We start from the raw sequence: 17,833 nt of genomic DNA on the forward strand, positions 1-17,833 counted from the left end.
ACTTAAGAAATATATATACACACACACACTATACATATATATAGTATAGTATATATACACAACTATGTATATATGCATATTTATATATGCATATTTATATAGAGTATGCATATATAAATACTGTATATAAATATAGAGTATAAATATATTTATATATAGATACTTTTAAAATATCTCTAGCTATATATAGAGAGAGAGCTAGAGATGCTTATTTAAAAGGTATTATGTGAGATCAAAATTGTAATGAAATTTAATTTGCACAGAGACGGTTATATTTTTGAAATGCCTTTTACTCTTCTAAAACATGTTTCACTGTAATGGCCTATATTATTTGCTTATTTCTGTTTTATGAAGTCAGTTATGATACCACCATTAATAATTAATAGAATTATTTTTGCTCCTGGGTAAACTAGGGTACAGAACTATGCAGTATTGCAGTGGATATTATAGATCTATAAAACCCCATACAGATTCATAGAAGGTGTGACCCTGTTTGCACAAGACCATCAACTTAGACTGATTTCAGTATGAAGCAAAAAATGCACATTGTACAAATCAAATAATGTAGGTTACTGACATTGTATTGTATATTTCCAGTCATGCAGATGCCTAGTCATGCAGTGAGGTTTTTATTTCCAATTACATTTATATTTTGCTGTGTTTTACAGTGCTTATTTGAATAGCATTGCTTCCAAATAAAGTAATAGGTGCTAAGTAATTTAGTTCACAGATTTTAATTCTATATGGGCGCCAAGACCATGAAATATGCTTTGCTTTTGTAATTCTTATTAAGTTTCAATTCTGTTCTCAGTTACAGCTATGATTTGTCCCACTCACTTCAATATAATCTCACTGTCTTGCGAATGCCCCTGGAGATGTTAAAGTCAGAAACGACCCAGAATCGCCAAGAGAGCTTTGACATCTTTGAAGATGAAGGATTAATTACACAAGGTGGAAGCGGTAGGTGGTCTTGATATATCTAATGTATATTAATGTGGTATCCATGAAGTGATATCTTATTAAATTCACTCACATTTCCCTCATATTTGTCCATCCCTCTTTGCTGTTTGTCCTTACGTGGGGTTGTTTTGGATATGTGAAGTTGATCAATTCATTTTTATAGAGATATTAATCACCATGTGGTTTCATTTGTAGGCCAGCCACAAAATTGTATGCTGACATTTTCTAGCAATTATTCACGTACTTTTTATTGAATACATTCAAGCCTAGACTTTTACATGGTGTGCAGAGGTGAAGTTTACATGGATAATTTTTTTTAATATTAGATAATACACACTACTTATTTTCCTTCACAGAGACCAGTTTGTTATGGTCTGAGTTTTGAAAAAGAGTTACCATGGGTTGCCTATTATGTGCTAGACATTTACATGTAATATCTCTAATCCTCATAAAAAATCTGCTTAGTAGGTATAATGCTAGTTTTATAGAATTAAAGACTAAGTAGGAAACGGAGGCCTGGAAATGAAGATCATACAGCCATGTCAGGGAATCAATGCAGCAGGTCAGAGGTCGTTATTACTTTGATTGGTCCCAGCTTGACCCATCAGTCCTGCGTAGGTCTTGCCTCTGCAGGACTGCTGTAGGACCACTGTGGGACCACTCAGTGCCTCATCTAGGGTGCCCCTGAAATCCTGGACTAAACCAGTCACGCAATACCTTTATCGCCAGATTTTTGGGTTGGTCTAGCACTGTAAAGCTAGAGGCATTGCTAGTATGAATGTTGTAAGGGAAGTATTTCAATAGTTAAGACACTTTAGTTGTGTTCAGCTGACTGTGGAAAGTAAGTCAATAGTGTCTTTGGGCTCCTTGCTCTGTGCAACTTAAATGATAGTGATGAACATGTGGGTGCGGAGGTGCAGAAGTAGAATCCAATCTAAAGTAGTCCCAGAAGATCTGCCCTTGCAGCACTCTCAAAAAGAAGCTGTGTTCTGTTAATGGTTTGCCAAAGGTTGTGATCAACTCTAACAAGGTTTAGGCTGTTACTTAAACTGAATTTATCCCTGGCATTCCCCTTGACTCTTGTTAGTTTACTTGATTATCACTTGAGCTAAGGTCAAACCCAGGGCACCCTCCCTACTCCCAGATCATTAGATCACATACATTTGCCCTGGTTCAGACACTCTGGTGGTAACCCATACCACTAGAGACAGATAGAGGGCAAGACAACTGGTGTGTTTGAATATTTGCTTGCAACGCTTCTGAATGTCACAATTTGTAACACAAAAGCTGAAAGTATCACTAAATTTGCCCCACATGCCATCCAAAATCTGAATTTGAATATCTGTTCTGGGATGTGAATTAAGCCTCCAATGCTACTAAATTTTTTGCCATCTCTGGAGCAATTCTACTTGATAGATATGAATAACAGGGTGTATTAGTTTCTTCTTGTTGCTGTGACAGATTACCTAGCTTAGTTGCTAAAATAACATAAATGTATCATCTTACAGAAGTCCACAGTGAGTCTCAGTGAGCCAAAATTAGCATATCAGCAGGATTGTATTCCTTTCCAGAGGCTCCAGGGGAGAATGAGTTTTCTTGCCCTTTCCATCTTCTGGGGGCTGCATTCATCCCCTGGCTCATGGCCCCCTTCCATCTTTAAGGCTACATTACATTACCTGACACTCACACTCCTATTTTCCTCTTTGACTTACAAGGACCCTGTGATTATATTGGACCCACTTAGATAATGCAGAATAATTTTCCCATCTCAAGGTCCTGATTAGGAACCTTAACTTCATCTGCAGCTTTAATTTCTTCTTGCCATGTAACGTAACAGTTCATATTCACAGTTTCTGGTGATTAGCCTGCATACATCTTTGTCGAAGGTGAGATTATTCTCTTATCGCACAGGGGTAAACTGATAAGAAACAGGGAGTGAGGGTAGAAGGTGTGAGAGTAGGTTGAAAAGGAAAACAATAAATTTTTAAAATAATCTTTACTGCATGTCAGGTACTTTGCATATACTATTTAATCTGAACAATATCTTTGAGGTGAGTAGTATTAACATCATCTTCTAGTTTAGAAAGTTGAAATTCAAAGACATTAAGTAACTTGCCTAAAGTCACAGAGTAAGTGACAAAACAGGACTCCTATTGATGTCTTTATTATTAATTCTCTCGTGTAATGCATTGAAAGGGCAGAGAAAGTTTAGCTTTTATGAATCAAGTCTAAGTGTGGTATAGTGTATAAACAAATACTCTTAACAGATCATGTTTTGAGAAAAAAAAGGTCTTTATTAACTGCTATTCAGAACCATTACAGTCTTTTAAGCTATTATCTTATAAACATACTTTTAATTTTTCACTTCATGTAAGTTTTGTAAAACTCATTGCTGTTTAATACATTTATCTGGATATGCTAAAATTATGTTTGATGAAATTAATTTATTCATAGAGAAAAGGCCTGACATAATAATAACTGCCACCTATTGGAAGTATTTGTAATACACTAGGCTTATTCTAGGCCCCTTACGTGCATTATTAATTCATTTCATCCTTAAAACAACCACATGGTACAGGTGAGGGAGCAGAGGTGCCGTGCTCTCTAAGTAACACTCTTGATTGTGCCTGACCCTGCTGATGAGAGGCAGAGCCAGGATTTGGATCCAGGAACTTTGACCTCATAACCGTGTGCTCAACCGCTACTTCCTGCCACCTCTTGACTTTATTTATATATTTGTAACATGTCCTCAATTTCCTTGTCATTTTCTTTTCTCTCAAGAACTCTCACAAGTCAGAAAAGGGATTTCTTTGACTTTTTTCAGAATCAACACAATGTTCTGGGCATGAAAGGAATGATATCCACTGAAAATGGCAATGCTATTAACCAAGCATGTTACTTTGAAGTTAAAAACAGAAGTTAACTTAAAAATGAGTTGAATGTCAGCCAATTTCCATATCTTTCTGATACCAACCTTTTTTTTTAATTTATACAAAATATTTTATGTATTTATGGACTGATACAGACTTTTATTTTTCAGGGGTATTTGGGATCTGTAGTGAGCCTTATATGAAATATGTATGGAATGGTGAACTTCTGGATATAATTAAAAGTACTGTGCATCGTGACTGGCTTTTGTATATTATTCATGGATTCTGTGGGCAGTCAAGTATCCTTTCTGAAAAAAAACGTAAGATACATATTACTAAACTTATGATGTATCAATTTGTAGACAGCTACATATGAATTATATGATTATAATACCACTCTGTGCACCCCAACAGGAAAACCTGCCCATGATACTATGTAGCAGAAATACAAAGAAGAATGCAGACTATTTGAACAGGCCTGTTATATACACATAAAGATGAATAAATAACAAGGAAGAAAATGCAATGTGATATAGGTAATAAGTGTCATGCTTATCTGGGAGAAGGAGGAGAATTACTGATAGTTGGAGAGGATGGGACAGGCCCATGGGAATAGTTGAACTTGGCCTGGGCCCTAAACAAAAGTCAGTGCCTTAGCAGTGAGAGAGATCAGCAGGCTGAGCAGAGAGAGAGAGATCACAGCCTGGGAAACACTGTGTGTGTAGAGGTGGAAAAACACATGGGAGTGTTCTCATGGCTTGTGCATAAAACTCCCGGGAGGTAGGATATAGTGGGAAGGAGATTGGTATGTGGGAGTCAGATGGCCAGTCACCAGATTGCCTTGGTGGTCAAGCTGAGGACTTTGGGTTTGGTGCTAGAACTTTTGAAAGGTTTTGTGCAGAAGAATGACATTTGCAAAGTAGTATTTAGGATGCTTGAGTTGACAGCCGTTTTCAAGCTGGATTAAGTAAAATGAAACTAGAACAAGGAACATGAGTTAGGAAAAGATTGCAGTAGTCCAGGCAAGAGGGCAAAATAGATTAAAGAGAAGTAGGTTCAGCTTTGGGTTAAGCTGATGAGTTCAATTTTGTAAAAACTTTTATTTCCTTCAGTAGCTTCATGTCTCATTAATTTGTAGCTACATTGAAGCCTTTTAATAAAGTGCAATTATGGGATTTAAGAAGGCAGCATGTACCATCTAGAAGTGGTTTTTCGATTTTTTCTATCACCTTTTGAGATCATGTAGGGCATTTTTGCATTCAGCATGTTTTGTAGTATGTTAGGCTTTTAAAGAAAAAGGCGTTTGTACATTTTCCCCCCACAGATAAGAAGTATTTGTAATGGATTTGTATTTTTCTTAGTTTTATTCTCTTTAGACATTTAAAAGAACCAAAAAAGAAACTTTTGCTTCTTCATTTTCAGTTGGGATTTGCAGTTTAATGGCCTCACATCTTTCTCCAGATCCCCAGGGTTTCTTTGTCTTATTTATGGAGAAAAACCGGTCACTTTGTCCAGCGCATTGTGAGGCCCCACTCAGGCCAGCCCTGGCCCCCCTTGGTACTTGGAACCGAAGTTACAGATCTATATTAAAATAATAATAATAATAATGTACAAAAAAATTTAAAGGAGTGGTTGCTTTGAGACTATTAAGTGGGTGAATGTGACTGACCATTATTATGCTTTCTTGTACCAGGAGCATTTGAGAGGAGTGGTGCCAAGGGCACAGCTGGCGAGGTTAGCCTTGAAGAGCAGCAGGGCTGCCTTCTGTGAGGGGGACGAAAGGCTAGATAAAAGCACAGAGGGATTTTGAAATGAAGATCAGTGAGATTTATGTGCTACACTTGAAAATCAGGCTCATTACTTTAGAATCACTTTCAACCAGTGAGTGGTATTATCTGGTTGATCATTACTGCATAAAGAGATTTGATCCTGAATTACTTTTTTCTCTTTCCAAAAGTAAATTCTACCTGGGAAGAACACAGGTTTTTCACCACCAAGGATACCAAAAAGAATGTGCTACAATTTCTAAAGGTAGTTCCTAAAAGATAGTTCTAAGCTGTTTTGTATTTCCAAGAGCTAACTCGGGGCCTGGCACATATTAAACATAATAAATGTTTGTTTTTTAAAATAGTGAGCACCATCATAGATGATCATTTTAAAGCTCATAAGTTTAAACAATGAATCTAGTTTCCTGGTTATCAAGCATTTAATGAATTCTGGAACTCTATATGATTATAAAAAGAGTAGCTTTTGATAAGAGTAGTTTATGAATACTACAGGCCAGGCATTAGTTGTACACACATTACTTCACCTAGTCCTCCTGACCACCTTTGGTTACTTTACTGTTACTCCATTTTATAGAAGATGAGACTTGGCTCAGAAAGTTAAGTAAGGCGACATAACTAGTAAGCTGTATATTGGTTAAGCAGTTCACAATAAATTATTCAGTGTTCAGAATTTGCAGGTAGGTGACAAATTTTGACTGCTTTTAGAGTCTCATACTCAGTTTGTCCCCTCAGTATTACATATTATTCATAATTGAAACAGCCTATTAAATGACACATGTTCTCTTTGAGAGGTGTATGATCTTGGAAGACTAAGGAAGGTGTATTAGTCCATTCTCACACAGCTATGAAGAACTACCTGAGACTGGGTAATTTATGAAGAAAAGAGGTTTAATTAACAGGAAGCATGACTGGGAGGCCTCAGGAAACTTACAATCATGGTGGAAGGTGAAGGGGAAGCACGCATGTCTTCACAATGGCAGAGCAAGAGAGAGAGCGAGCGAAGGGGGAAGTGCCACACACTTGCAAACAACCAGATCTTGTGAGAACTCACTGTCACAAAAACAGCAAGGGGGAAGTCCGCCTCCGTGATGCAATCACCTCCCACCAGACCCTCCCCTGACACGTGGGGATTACAATTTGAAATGAGAGTTGGCTGGGGACACAGAGCGAAACCATATCAGAAGGATTAGTTGTACTTGTTTACATCCTTACTTGGCCATAGGGCTTTCCTACACCTGGTTACCATTTCCTCTGAAATTTATGGAAAGCAGTCCTTAGTCAGGTTGGATGTTGCCTTCCCTTTGTAGCTGCACTGCAATTCTGAAGAACCATTAGATCAAGTGCTGTTCCATTCTTGGGTGGAGCTTTTGGTGTTCTTTAAGCCGTTGGACAAGCTGTATCTAAACATTTATTTAAGGAATAATGACTCTCTTGGTCTTATGTGACAATCATGAATGCTAAACAACCTTAACTTGATTTCTAAGAGCTGTTGATCTATGGACGACCAGTGTATGTCACTCTAATAGCTAGAAGATCCAGTAAATTTGCTGGCACCCGTTTTCTTAAAAGAGGTGCAAACTGTGAGGTAAGATGACAAACAGTATCTTCACTGACCTTTTAACCTTTTATATCAGCTTTGCTGATGTAGAAGCACAGTGAAATTTTAAAAAGTGGTATTTCTTAGTTTGGGATATTATCAAGAGAATACAGTTGCCTTTTAGTATCAACAAGGGATTGGTTCTAGGAACCCTCTTCCCATCCAAAATCCACAGATGCTGAAGTCTCTTATATAATATGGCCTAGTGCTTGCATATAACCTATGTACATCCATCTGTCTACTTTAAATCATCTCTAGATTACTTCTAATATCTAATATGATGTAAATGCTATGCAAATAGTTCTAATACTGTATTGTTAAGGGAATAATGACAATAAAAAGGTCTGCACATATTCAGTTCAGATGCAACCATCGTAGGCCTAACTACATTTTCTGTCTGAGATTGGTTGACTCTGTGGAGGGAACCCATGGATGTGGGGGGCTGACAATAATTAATACTCCAGTGCATCTGAAACATGTGGGAAATATGACTAATATACAGATGTTCTGAAAAGTCAGCTATCTTAGAGTTATGCAGTGCTTTGAGGAATTATAAAATGTCTAATGTTGTGGAGGGTGAGCCATTTCTATAATATATGAAATGCGGTACATGTTTAATGTAGAGACAAAAATAGCAAAGCACCTCCACCCAAGTAGAAGGCAGCACTCATCACGGAAGTCAATTCTTGATAAGAAGATGAAGTGGAGCAAGGTTCAGGAAACCCTTTGCCCTCTTCGTCTTTTTTGCCCATACTCCTTTTTCTGTTCATTGCTAGAAAATAACAACAGCAAAAATGCAGCCATCCTTCCATCAGCCGTGTTCTGTCCTTTGAGTGCTCTGTCTCTGTTTGCAATAAACAACTTGAGTCTTGAGTGGATGTGTGATTCGGTGGACAGATTGAGTGAGGCACTGGGTTTTGATCCTGGCTTAAAATAGCAACATTGTTCTTAAAATTATATCAACAGTGAAAATGGTTACAGCTGGTGCTTTAAAATATCAGAATTTTGCAGCTATATTATTTACTTTTGAATATTCAAAGGATAATCAGACATGTTATTACTGCCTCTAAAATTATTCTTTATTATGTCCTTATATACTTCTGTAAGTACCTCAAAACCCTATTTTTTCCTTTTGTCCATTAGGCATTATTTGAATCTCACTCCTTTCATTTCACTTTGGTCTTCAGAATTGAATTTTGATATTCTTCTAGTCTTCCTCACCTCCTGTATAATTTCATGTAATTGTCATTTCTTTCCCTCTCTCCCATTTATTTAAACCAGCTGTTTCCTATCTGACTCGTATTATTAGAGATTAATTTTTTTCTAGTCTATTCTCTGCTACTTTTAATTGCCTTCTTTATTATATTTTAATGGTTTTGCTTTTCTAATGTGCATATTGAATATTGATCAATATTTACCTCTCAAGACTTTCAAAGAATAGGAATTATAACTTCATTGAAAGAATAGGAATTATAACTTCATTGAAAGTTATTTCATTAAACATTTCTAATAACATAAAATATTTTTCAATGCACCTTTCTTTTCAGGGTGATGTTGCAAATGAAGTGGAGACTGAACAAATACTCTGCGATGCTTCTGTGATGTCTTTTACTGCAGGAAGTTATTCTTCATATGTACAAGTTAGAGGATCTGTGCCCTTATACTGGTCTCAGGACATTTCAACTATGATGCCTAAACCACCTATTACATGTGTGTGGAGCCGTGTTTTTAATAATAACTCCTGTCCTCACATTTAGAGATAATGAACTGTTGTCACAGAAATCTCATAAATGCTTAGGTTTTCAGGAGGTTTTAGTCCTGGAAGGTAGATAGTTTAGAAGAGGAATTTCCATTATTCTTATGTAATAAATTTATGTTTAATTTTGACTGTTAGTAAATTATTTTTATTTTGCTTCAGAAATGTAAGAATCATTCAAATGTAATAAATACATGATGAATAAGTGTCTAGTGAGCACCTTAAGAAGGGTTTGGGAAGTGAAACTATTGAAAGATTAGTTGAATTGCATTTCTTTAAAAAAAAAAACCCTATGCTGCTTTTATTTTGCTTTGCAATTTTCATTCAGGTGCTTTTTCATCTTTTTTCCTTCTCAGTGGATCAGGCAGATCCATTTGCACATGTGGCTGCCCTTCACTTTGACCAGATGTTCCAGAGGTTTGGCTCTCCCATCATCATCTTGAATTTAGTGAAGGTATGATGTGCTCATCTGTTTGGTTATGAGATTCAGACACTCTGGGAAGCCTCTTCCTCAACACAGAGGGGGTTAACAAGCCATGCTTTCCCTCTTCCTAGTGGAGAGACGTGCAGATTATTATGCTGGGACAGCTCACTGTGTCTGAGCTGAGTCACTTTTCTTTGGCCTCAGATTCCATGTGGCTTCTTCTCTGCATGGCTGAAAAAAATGAGTAGTATATCTCTAAGGGAGTAGAGTGATTCAGTATATCAGGAAATCATTGTGTCCTGATTTCCTTGTGTGAATTAGATATAGGTCAAATTTCTGCCTTAGTTTCCAGGACAACTTGGAAAAAGAAGCATGAAAATCAAACTATCACAGCCTCACCTTTACAGTCATCTCCCTTGAAAATCCATAAGCTCCCCTGGGCAAATTAATTTATAGTAATAGGATCAAAGGCTAGATTCATAAACTGGGGTACTGTTGTGACTGAAGGATCAGGTGGGCATGTGAGAAGCCCAGACAAGGTGGTATTAGCCTCGTAGTTCCCTGCTTTCTTGGCAGAGTACACTGACTGGTCAGCGTATCTATCTATATGAATGGGCATACAGGTCAAAGGCTGAGGATAGGAGGCAGGGAACCACAGAATAAGTTTTATCTGCATCTGTTGCAGCCAAGTGAATTGAAAGACTCTCAGTCAGAAGCCAAGAAGACCCTGAGAGTATGCAAAGCAAGGGTGTTGTCATGTTATGTGCTCTTGGTGGTGTCCAACAATCTAGTAGTGTCTGAGGTTATTCTGAGAGGTTGGTTAATAAATGTAAATGAGTTTACTGAAAAACCAAGGAAGCCTGTTACCCTGTGTGTCCATTTAGTCAGTCATTTATTTTTATTTATTTATTTTTTATTATACTTTAAGTTCTCGGATACATGTGCAGAATGTGCAGGTTTGTTACATAGGTATACAAGTGCCGTGGTGGTTTGCTGCACCCATCAACCCGTCATCTACATTAGGTATTTCTCCTAATGCTATCCTTCCCCTATCCCCCCACCACCCAACAGGCCCCAGTGTGTGATGTTCCCCTCCCTGTGTCCATGTGTTCTCATTGTTCAGTTCCCACTTATGAGTCAGAACATGGCAGTTTTTGATTTCCTGTTCCTGTGTTAGTTTACTGAGAATGATGGTTTCCAGTGTCATCCATGTCCCTGCAAAGGACATGGACTCATCCTTTTTTACGGCTGCATAGTATTCCATGGTGTATATGTGCCACATTTTCTTTATCCAGTCTATCATTGATGGGCATTTGGGTTGGTTCCAAGTCTTTGCTATTGTGAATAGTGCTGCAATAAACATATATGTGCATGTGTCTTTATAGTAGAATGATTCATAATCCTTTGGGTATATACCCAGTAATGGGATTGCTGGGTCAAATGGTATTTCTAGTTCTAGATCCTTGAGGAATCACCACACTGTCTTCCACAATGGTTGAACTAATTTACACTCCCACCAACAGTGTAAAAGTGTTCCTATTTTTCCACATCGTCTCCAGCATCTGTTGTTTCCTGACTTTTAAATGATCGCCGTTCTAACTGGCATGAGATGGTATCTCATTGTGGTTTTGATTTGCATTTTTCTAATGACCAGTGATGATGAGCCTTTTTTCATATGTTTGTTGGCCACATATAAATGTCTTCTTTTGAGAAGTGTCTGTTCATATCCTTCGCCTACTTTTTGATGGGGTTGTTTTTTTCTTGGAAATTTGTTTAAGTTCCTTGTAGATTCTGGATAGTAGCCCTTTGTGAGATGGAGAGATGCAACAATTTTCTCCCATTCTATAGGTTGCCTGTTTACTCTGATGATAGTTTCTTTTACTGTGCAGAAACTCTTTAGTTTAATTAGATCCCATTTGTCAATTTTGGCTTTTGTTGCCATTGCTTTTGGTGTTTTAGTCATGAAGTCTTTGACCATGCCTATGTCCTGAATGGTATTGCCTAGGTTTTCTTCTAGGGTTTTTATGGTTTTGGGTCTTACGTTTAAGTCTTTAATTCATCTCGAGTTAATTTTTGTATAAGGTGTAAGGAAATAATTTATAGATTCAGTGCCATCCCCATCAAGCTATCATTGACTTTCTTCACAGAATTAGAAAAAGGTACTTTAAATTTCATGTGGAAGCAAAAAAGAGCCCATGTAACCAAGACAATCCTAAGCAAAAAGAACAAAACTGGAGGCATCACGCTACCTGACTTCAAACTATACTACAAGGCTACAGTAAAGCATGATACTGGTACCAAAATAGATATATAGACCAATGGAACAGAACAGAGGCCTCAGCAATAACACCACACATCTACAACCATCTGATCTTTGACAAACCTGACAAAAACAAGCAATGGGGAAAGGATTCCCTATTTAATAAATGGTTTTGGGAAAACCGGCTAGCCATATGCAGAAAACTGAAACTGGGTCCCTTCCTTACACTTTATAGTCAGTATTTAACAAGTATTTTTGAGAGTTTCCTATGCGCAAAGGCAGTTCTAGAAACAGCTCCTGCCTTGAGCTAACAGCCTGTTGTAGGAGATGGTGAGGTAATGCAGAGGCAACAATATAAGGTAAATGGTGCAATAAGAGTTTATAATGGAGAGAAGTCTTCCCTGAGGACGGGATGAGTTAGCATCAGCCTGAAGGAAGAGGCATTAACCAGGTCACTGGGAAAGAATGGTATTCAACTCAGAGCGCAGCATGTACAAAGGCCCTAGGACAGGAGGAAGTGTGGTGGGTTGGAGGAAGAAAAGGGGGTTCCCTGTGGCTGGGGCCCAGAGGGTGAGGACAAGATGCTTGTTTTGAGATGAGGCTAAAGAGATGGTTATGGCCAGACCATGCAGAGTATTGTAGGCTGCATTAATGAGCCTGGCCTTCTTCCTGAGAGTAATGGAAAGTCATTAAGCGTCTTGCATGGTTGAGAGGATCATTGTCAGATTTATGTTTTGAAAAGATTACTGTGACCTCAACATAGAAAACAAATGGATCGGTACAAGGCTAATGTCAATGCCGGAAGACCAGATAGGAGGCTGTTACAATTGTCCAGAAAAGAGGTGATTATGCCTTAAACCAGGGTGGTGTGGTGGAGATGTAGAGAAGTGGACAGTCAGTAGAGTTGGTGATGGGCTGGATTTGAAATGAGGGAGTGGGGGGTGTCAGGCTCAATTCCCAGGTTTCTGGCTTACTCAGGTGGGTGAATGGTGATGCCATTCACTGAAATACAGAACACTGACTGGGTTTGTTGGGGGAAGATCATGAGTGTAGCTTGGACATGCTGTGTGAGGTTTGAGGTATGCTTGCGTCCTCTACACTTGTTCTTAGCCAAAAGGCCGAGAAGCGATGCTTGAGTCCTCTAAACGGAGGTAACAGGTCAGGGCATGGTTCTGGAGCTCAGAGGAGAGGTCTAGGCCCAGATGTGATTTTTGTAACTCTGTGTACAGATGACATTTGAAGGCATGGGCATGGATGAGATGCCCATGTGGAGAGTATAAAGTGAGAAGGAAAAACCTCAGAGCTAGTCTTGGGGATCTCCTGCTCTTAATGCCCATTTAGAGTGGCTGAATCTCCAAAGGAGTCAGAGAAAAAAACATCCAGAGGAGTAGGAAGAAAACCAGAAAGTGCTGTGTCAGGAATGCCAGGAGAAAGCGTGTTTCACAATGAAGGAAGTAAATGATCAACAGCATCAAATGCTGAGGGGTCAAGTAAGATGAGGATGGAAAGATTGTCCATTAGTGTTAGCATCATGGAGGGCACTGATTGAAGTAGACCGAGTGTGGGATAACAGTGAGTAAGTGTTGTACTTTTCCCCCAATAGGAGTACCCAGTGAAAGATGGCATTTTTATTTTTTGAAAGAGATCATATCAATATGTTTAAAAGCCTATGGGGAGGATACATGTGAAAGGGATAGTTGTATGACACAGGAGAGAAAAGGAATGATCAGTGATTTCATGTACTTAAGAAAGTAGGAAATGATGAAATCTGAAGCATACATGGTAGAATTGTTATTTTATTTTTGAGGCATGGTCGTGCTCTATCACCTAGGCTGGAGTGCAGTGGCAAGATCATAGCTCGCTGCAACCTTGAACTCCTGGCCTTAAGTAATCCTCCCACCTCAGTCTCCCAAAGTGCTGGGATTACAGTCATGAACCATGGCACCTGGCTGGAATTATTTTAATGGAGAGACAGAAAATAGTAAGGGTTCGGGCATGTGTGTATTTGTGAGCATGCACATTCCATTCTGATGGCTTTAATTTCTCCTTAAGATAGGAGGAATGGTCATCTGCTGAGAGTGGAGCTTTGAAGGGAGTGGAGAAGGTTTAAGTCTTTTGTACGTGGGAGGGTAAGTTGACTAGAAACCTGCAGGAAGTACCAAGAGCCAATTTCAAGTTGGTGATCATGATTTCTTAAATGGAACCATTTTGCTCTTGCCTGCCTTCTTCCAGCAGGCTTGTGAATGAGTATAAGCACAGGTAAAATAATAATTGGGTTTATTTAGTTTTGCCAGACAGGTGTGACATGAAAAGACAGGATGAAAGGCATTTTGGATTTTGGCAATACTGTGATCGAAGTGGTCCATGAAATCTGAGCCAAGTAAGGACAGGGCTTAAAGAACAAGGCTGCTGGAGAAAGTGGAGATGTCAGTGGATTGCAGTCCTCACGAGGTGGGGTATTTAAAGCAAGCAGTGTGGAAATAAAAGAGGTCACGAGTAAGAAATGTTGAAGAAAGAGCAGCCTGTGATAATGAATTGGTGTAAGATATGAGAGTGGGAATGGGGATTTAGAATGGAAAAGGAGGTGGAGATACTGAAAGTCAGCCAGTGTATTAGTCTGTTTGCACACTGCTGATAAAGACATACCTGAGCCTGGGTAATTTATAAAGAAAAAGAGGTTTAATGGACTCACGGTTCCACGTGGCTGGGGAAGCCTCACAATCATATCGGAAAGCAAAAGACACGTGTTACATGGCGGCAGACAAGAGAGAATGAGAACCAAGCGAAAAGAGAAACCCCTTATAAAATCATCAGCTCTCGTGAGACTTATACACTACCACAAGAACAGTATGGGGGAGACCACCCCCATGATTCAGTTATCTCCCACCAGATCCCTCCACAACACGTGGGAATTATGGGCGCTACAATTCAAGATGAGATTTGAGTAGGGACACAGCCAAACCATATCACCCAGGATGGAGGCAAAGCTTGGGGTGGGGAAGAGACAGTTCCTAGGAGAGGACTGTATAACTACATGCATGGGCTCAAAGGAGCTCTGTGTGTGTGTGTGTGTGTGTGTGTGTGTGTGTGTGTGTGTGTGTGTGTGTTTTAAATCAAGTGTATGGAGGAATATGTCCCCAAACTGGCAGTTGGGGGAGAAGAGTGAAACAGTGAGGCAGTCAGCTTTATTTCTTCCTGTGTTGCTCTTTGTAATTGTATCCCACTAGGGATTGACTTTGTAAAATAAATCATTCAGATATTAATCATTTTCTAGACATTTGTTCATATTAATTCAGAAGTTTCATATTCACATCTCTCTCCATATCAACTCAGAATAATGTAAGGTGGATAATCTCTAACCTCAGCCTAGTATTAAACAGTAGCTGTAGTATACATAATTGCAAATTTAAAATATGAAAACTTTAGTGAAAATGCTCATGGACAGTTTTCCAGTAAATTTATAGAAAATAAGATATTGTTAGTATGGAAATAAATTATTGCTAAAGTGTTAAATTATAAAGTGTTACTGGTTTAGAAACCTAGATTTAAATTAGTGGATTTAGGCAGAGCACGACCCTGCCTCAATAATAAAATAAAATAAAATAAAATAAAATAAAATAAGTTCATGTTTTACAGAGTTCGTATAGTGTGGTTGAAAAGCTGTCATTAAATGGAGATTCATGTCTACAATGCTTGAAATAATTCTCTATTAATTGTGCACACTCAAAAAATACTATCATATACATGTGATCATAATGTATTCTTTGCCAGGTATCTCACATGTACATTTATTTTTTTGAATATTTAAAGGTCAGTCAGTGGATTTTAAAGTTGTACTTGTTTATTGTTCTATTGCAATAAAAATCCTGACAATGACTAGAAGTTAGCTACAGAAATAGTTTGGAGATTAAGTTGCTGTTTCATGGAATAGGAAAATATTTTGTTGTTTATAGCAGTAGTTTTATTCATAGGATTAAAGAAGATGTTTATTCAGGCCACTTGGTAGAAGACCTTATTAATTGTGATTAAAGAGCCAAAGAATACATGTGTGTATAGAATGATACCTAGGGGATACTCACTCTTTATTCTACCACCATATGAAGAAGTTAATAAAGCGAAATGCTTTTCATGATTTCATTTCTCTTTTACCCTGTGTTGCGAACTTCTTCCCAGTTGTGAAAGTTTGAGGCACTGGTTGAAAGACAGTTTGCAGCAATCCATGTGCCTTCAATGCTGCTACTGTATCAACAGAAGGCCAACCTAGGATCAAGTATAACTGTACATCAGAAGTTTTTAATCTGTGGGCCATGCATGGCTGTTAGGGGGATCTTGGAACCCTTTGAAATGATATGCAGCTGGATGTGGTGGCTCATGCCTATAATCCCAGTGACCTGGGAAACAGGCGGGAGGCTTGCATGAGGCCAGGAGTCTGAGAGCAGCCTGGGCAGCATAGGAGACGCAGTCTCTACAAAAAATTTTTTTTTCAATTAGTTGGGCATGATGCACACCTGTAGTCCCAGCTACTTGGAGGCTGAAGTGGGAGGATCACTTGAGTCCAGGAGTTCCAGGATGCAGTGAGCTATGATTGCACCATTGCGTTCCAGCCTGGGCGACAGAGTGAGACCCTGTCTCTTTATAAAAAAAGAAAAAAGAAATGTTATGCAAAATCACTTGTGTAGTAGTTTTCCTTTACTTGTTAGGGGTCTGTGGCTCTAAAGAGGTTGACTAACAACCCACTAACACTATTCCACTATGGACAGACAATGCATACAGCAGATTCTTCACACAGAGATGATAACGAAGGTTGCTCAAACAACATTTCCTCTCCATCCCACGAAATGTCAGATTTGATATAAGCATTTCAAAAAGATTTTGTTTCCCTAGTTGATTTTAAATGCTTTTGAGAAAAATTTCAGATATATAATTTAATTTTCTCAGATATATAAATAAGCAAAATTTATTTTCATCCTAAACTGATTTAACACTGTTCTTAATTCTTATCTGATTATTTCATTTGATGTATTCAGCTGTGCTCAATAGCTACCCCTTTTTGTTTCTACAGTAGTTATCTCATTAAATTCATGACAATTGAAAAGTAATCTCCATGATTGAAAACAGCACAATCTAATTTTGATGCCAACAATAGTGCCTTAACACCATTTCAGTCTCACTATTGTGAAATTAATTGTTTTTCTTTGTTTCTAAGTGAAGGCTTGATCAGGGTAATAATGAAAATGGCAAATTTTTATAAGGTACTTCCCATATGCCAGCTGTTCTATAAAAACTCACCATGCTCTGCTGCTGGATTCGGTTTGCCAGTATTTTATTGAGGATTTTTGCCTCGATGTTCATCAGGGATATTGGCCTGAAATTTTCTTTTTTTGTTGTGTCTCTGCCAGGTTTTGGTATCAAGATGATGCTGGCCTCATAAAATGAGTTAGGGAGGAGTCCCTCTTTTTCTGTTGTTTGGAATAGTTTCAGAAGGAATGGTACCAGCTCCTCTTTGTACCTCTGGTAGAATTTGGCTGTGAATCTGTCTGGTACTGGGCTTTTTTTGGTTCGTAGCCTATTAACTATTGCCTCAATTTCATAACTTGTTATTGGTTTATTCAGGGATTTGACCTCTTCCTGGTTTAGTCTTGGGAGGGTGTATGTGTGCAGGAATTTATCTATTTCTTCGAGATTTTCTAGTTTATTTGCATAGAGGTGTTTATAGTAATCTCTGGTGGTATTTTGTATTTCTGTGGGATCAGTGATGATCTACTCTTTAACATTTTTTATTGTGTCTATTTGATTCTTCTCTCTTTTTTCTTTTTTTTTAAGTATTTTTTTTCTTTTTTTTTATTATTATTATACTTTAAGTTTTAGGGTACGTGTGCACAATGTGCCCGTTAGTTACATATGTATACATGTGCTATGCTGGTGTGCTGCACCCATTAACTCGTCATTTAGCATTAGGTATATCTCCTAATGCTATCCCTCCCCACTCCCCCCACCCCACAACAGTCCCCAGAGTGTGATGTTCCCCTTCCTGTGTCCATGTGTTCTCATTGTTCAATTCCCACCTATGAGTGAGAACATTCGGTGTTTGGTTTTTTGTCCTTGCAATAGTTTACTGAGAATGATGATTTCCAATTTCATCCATGTCCCTACAAAGGACATGAATTCATCATTTTTTA

The 17,833-nt window shown here is 38.3% G+C and overlaps 1 protein-coding gene across 3 annotated transcripts in view; it reads left to right on the forward strand.

The window, feature by feature from the left end:
• Positions 1-17,833, forward strand: part of FIG4 (FIG4 phosphoinositide 5-phosphatase) — a 134,860-nt gene that overhangs the window by 43,865 nt on the left and 73,162 nt on the right. For all 3 annotated transcript variants that reach the window (NM_001114624.2, XM_063811944.1, XM_016954680.3), the window contains 5 exons: positions 812-960; positions 4,001-4,129; positions 7,102-7,202; positions 8,762-8,924; positions 9,327-9,424. In NM_001114624.2, the coding sequence (NP_001108096.1) occupies positions 812-960; positions 4,001-4,129; positions 7,102-7,202; positions 8,762-8,924; positions 9,327-9,424 (640 nt within the window). The remainder of the gene's footprint in view (positions 1-811; positions 961-4,000; positions 4,130-7,101; positions 7,203-8,761; positions 8,925-9,326; positions 9,425-17,833) is intronic.

The sequence above is a fragment of the Pan troglodytes genome, chromosome 5 (assembly GCF_028858775.2).
Source record: "Pan troglodytes isolate AG18354 chromosome 5, NHGRI_mPanTro3-v2.0_pri, whole genome shotgun sequence".
In the NCBI taxonomy this organism is placed as follows: Eukaryota; Metazoa; Chordata; class Mammalia; order Primates; family Hominidae; genus Pan; species Pan troglodytes.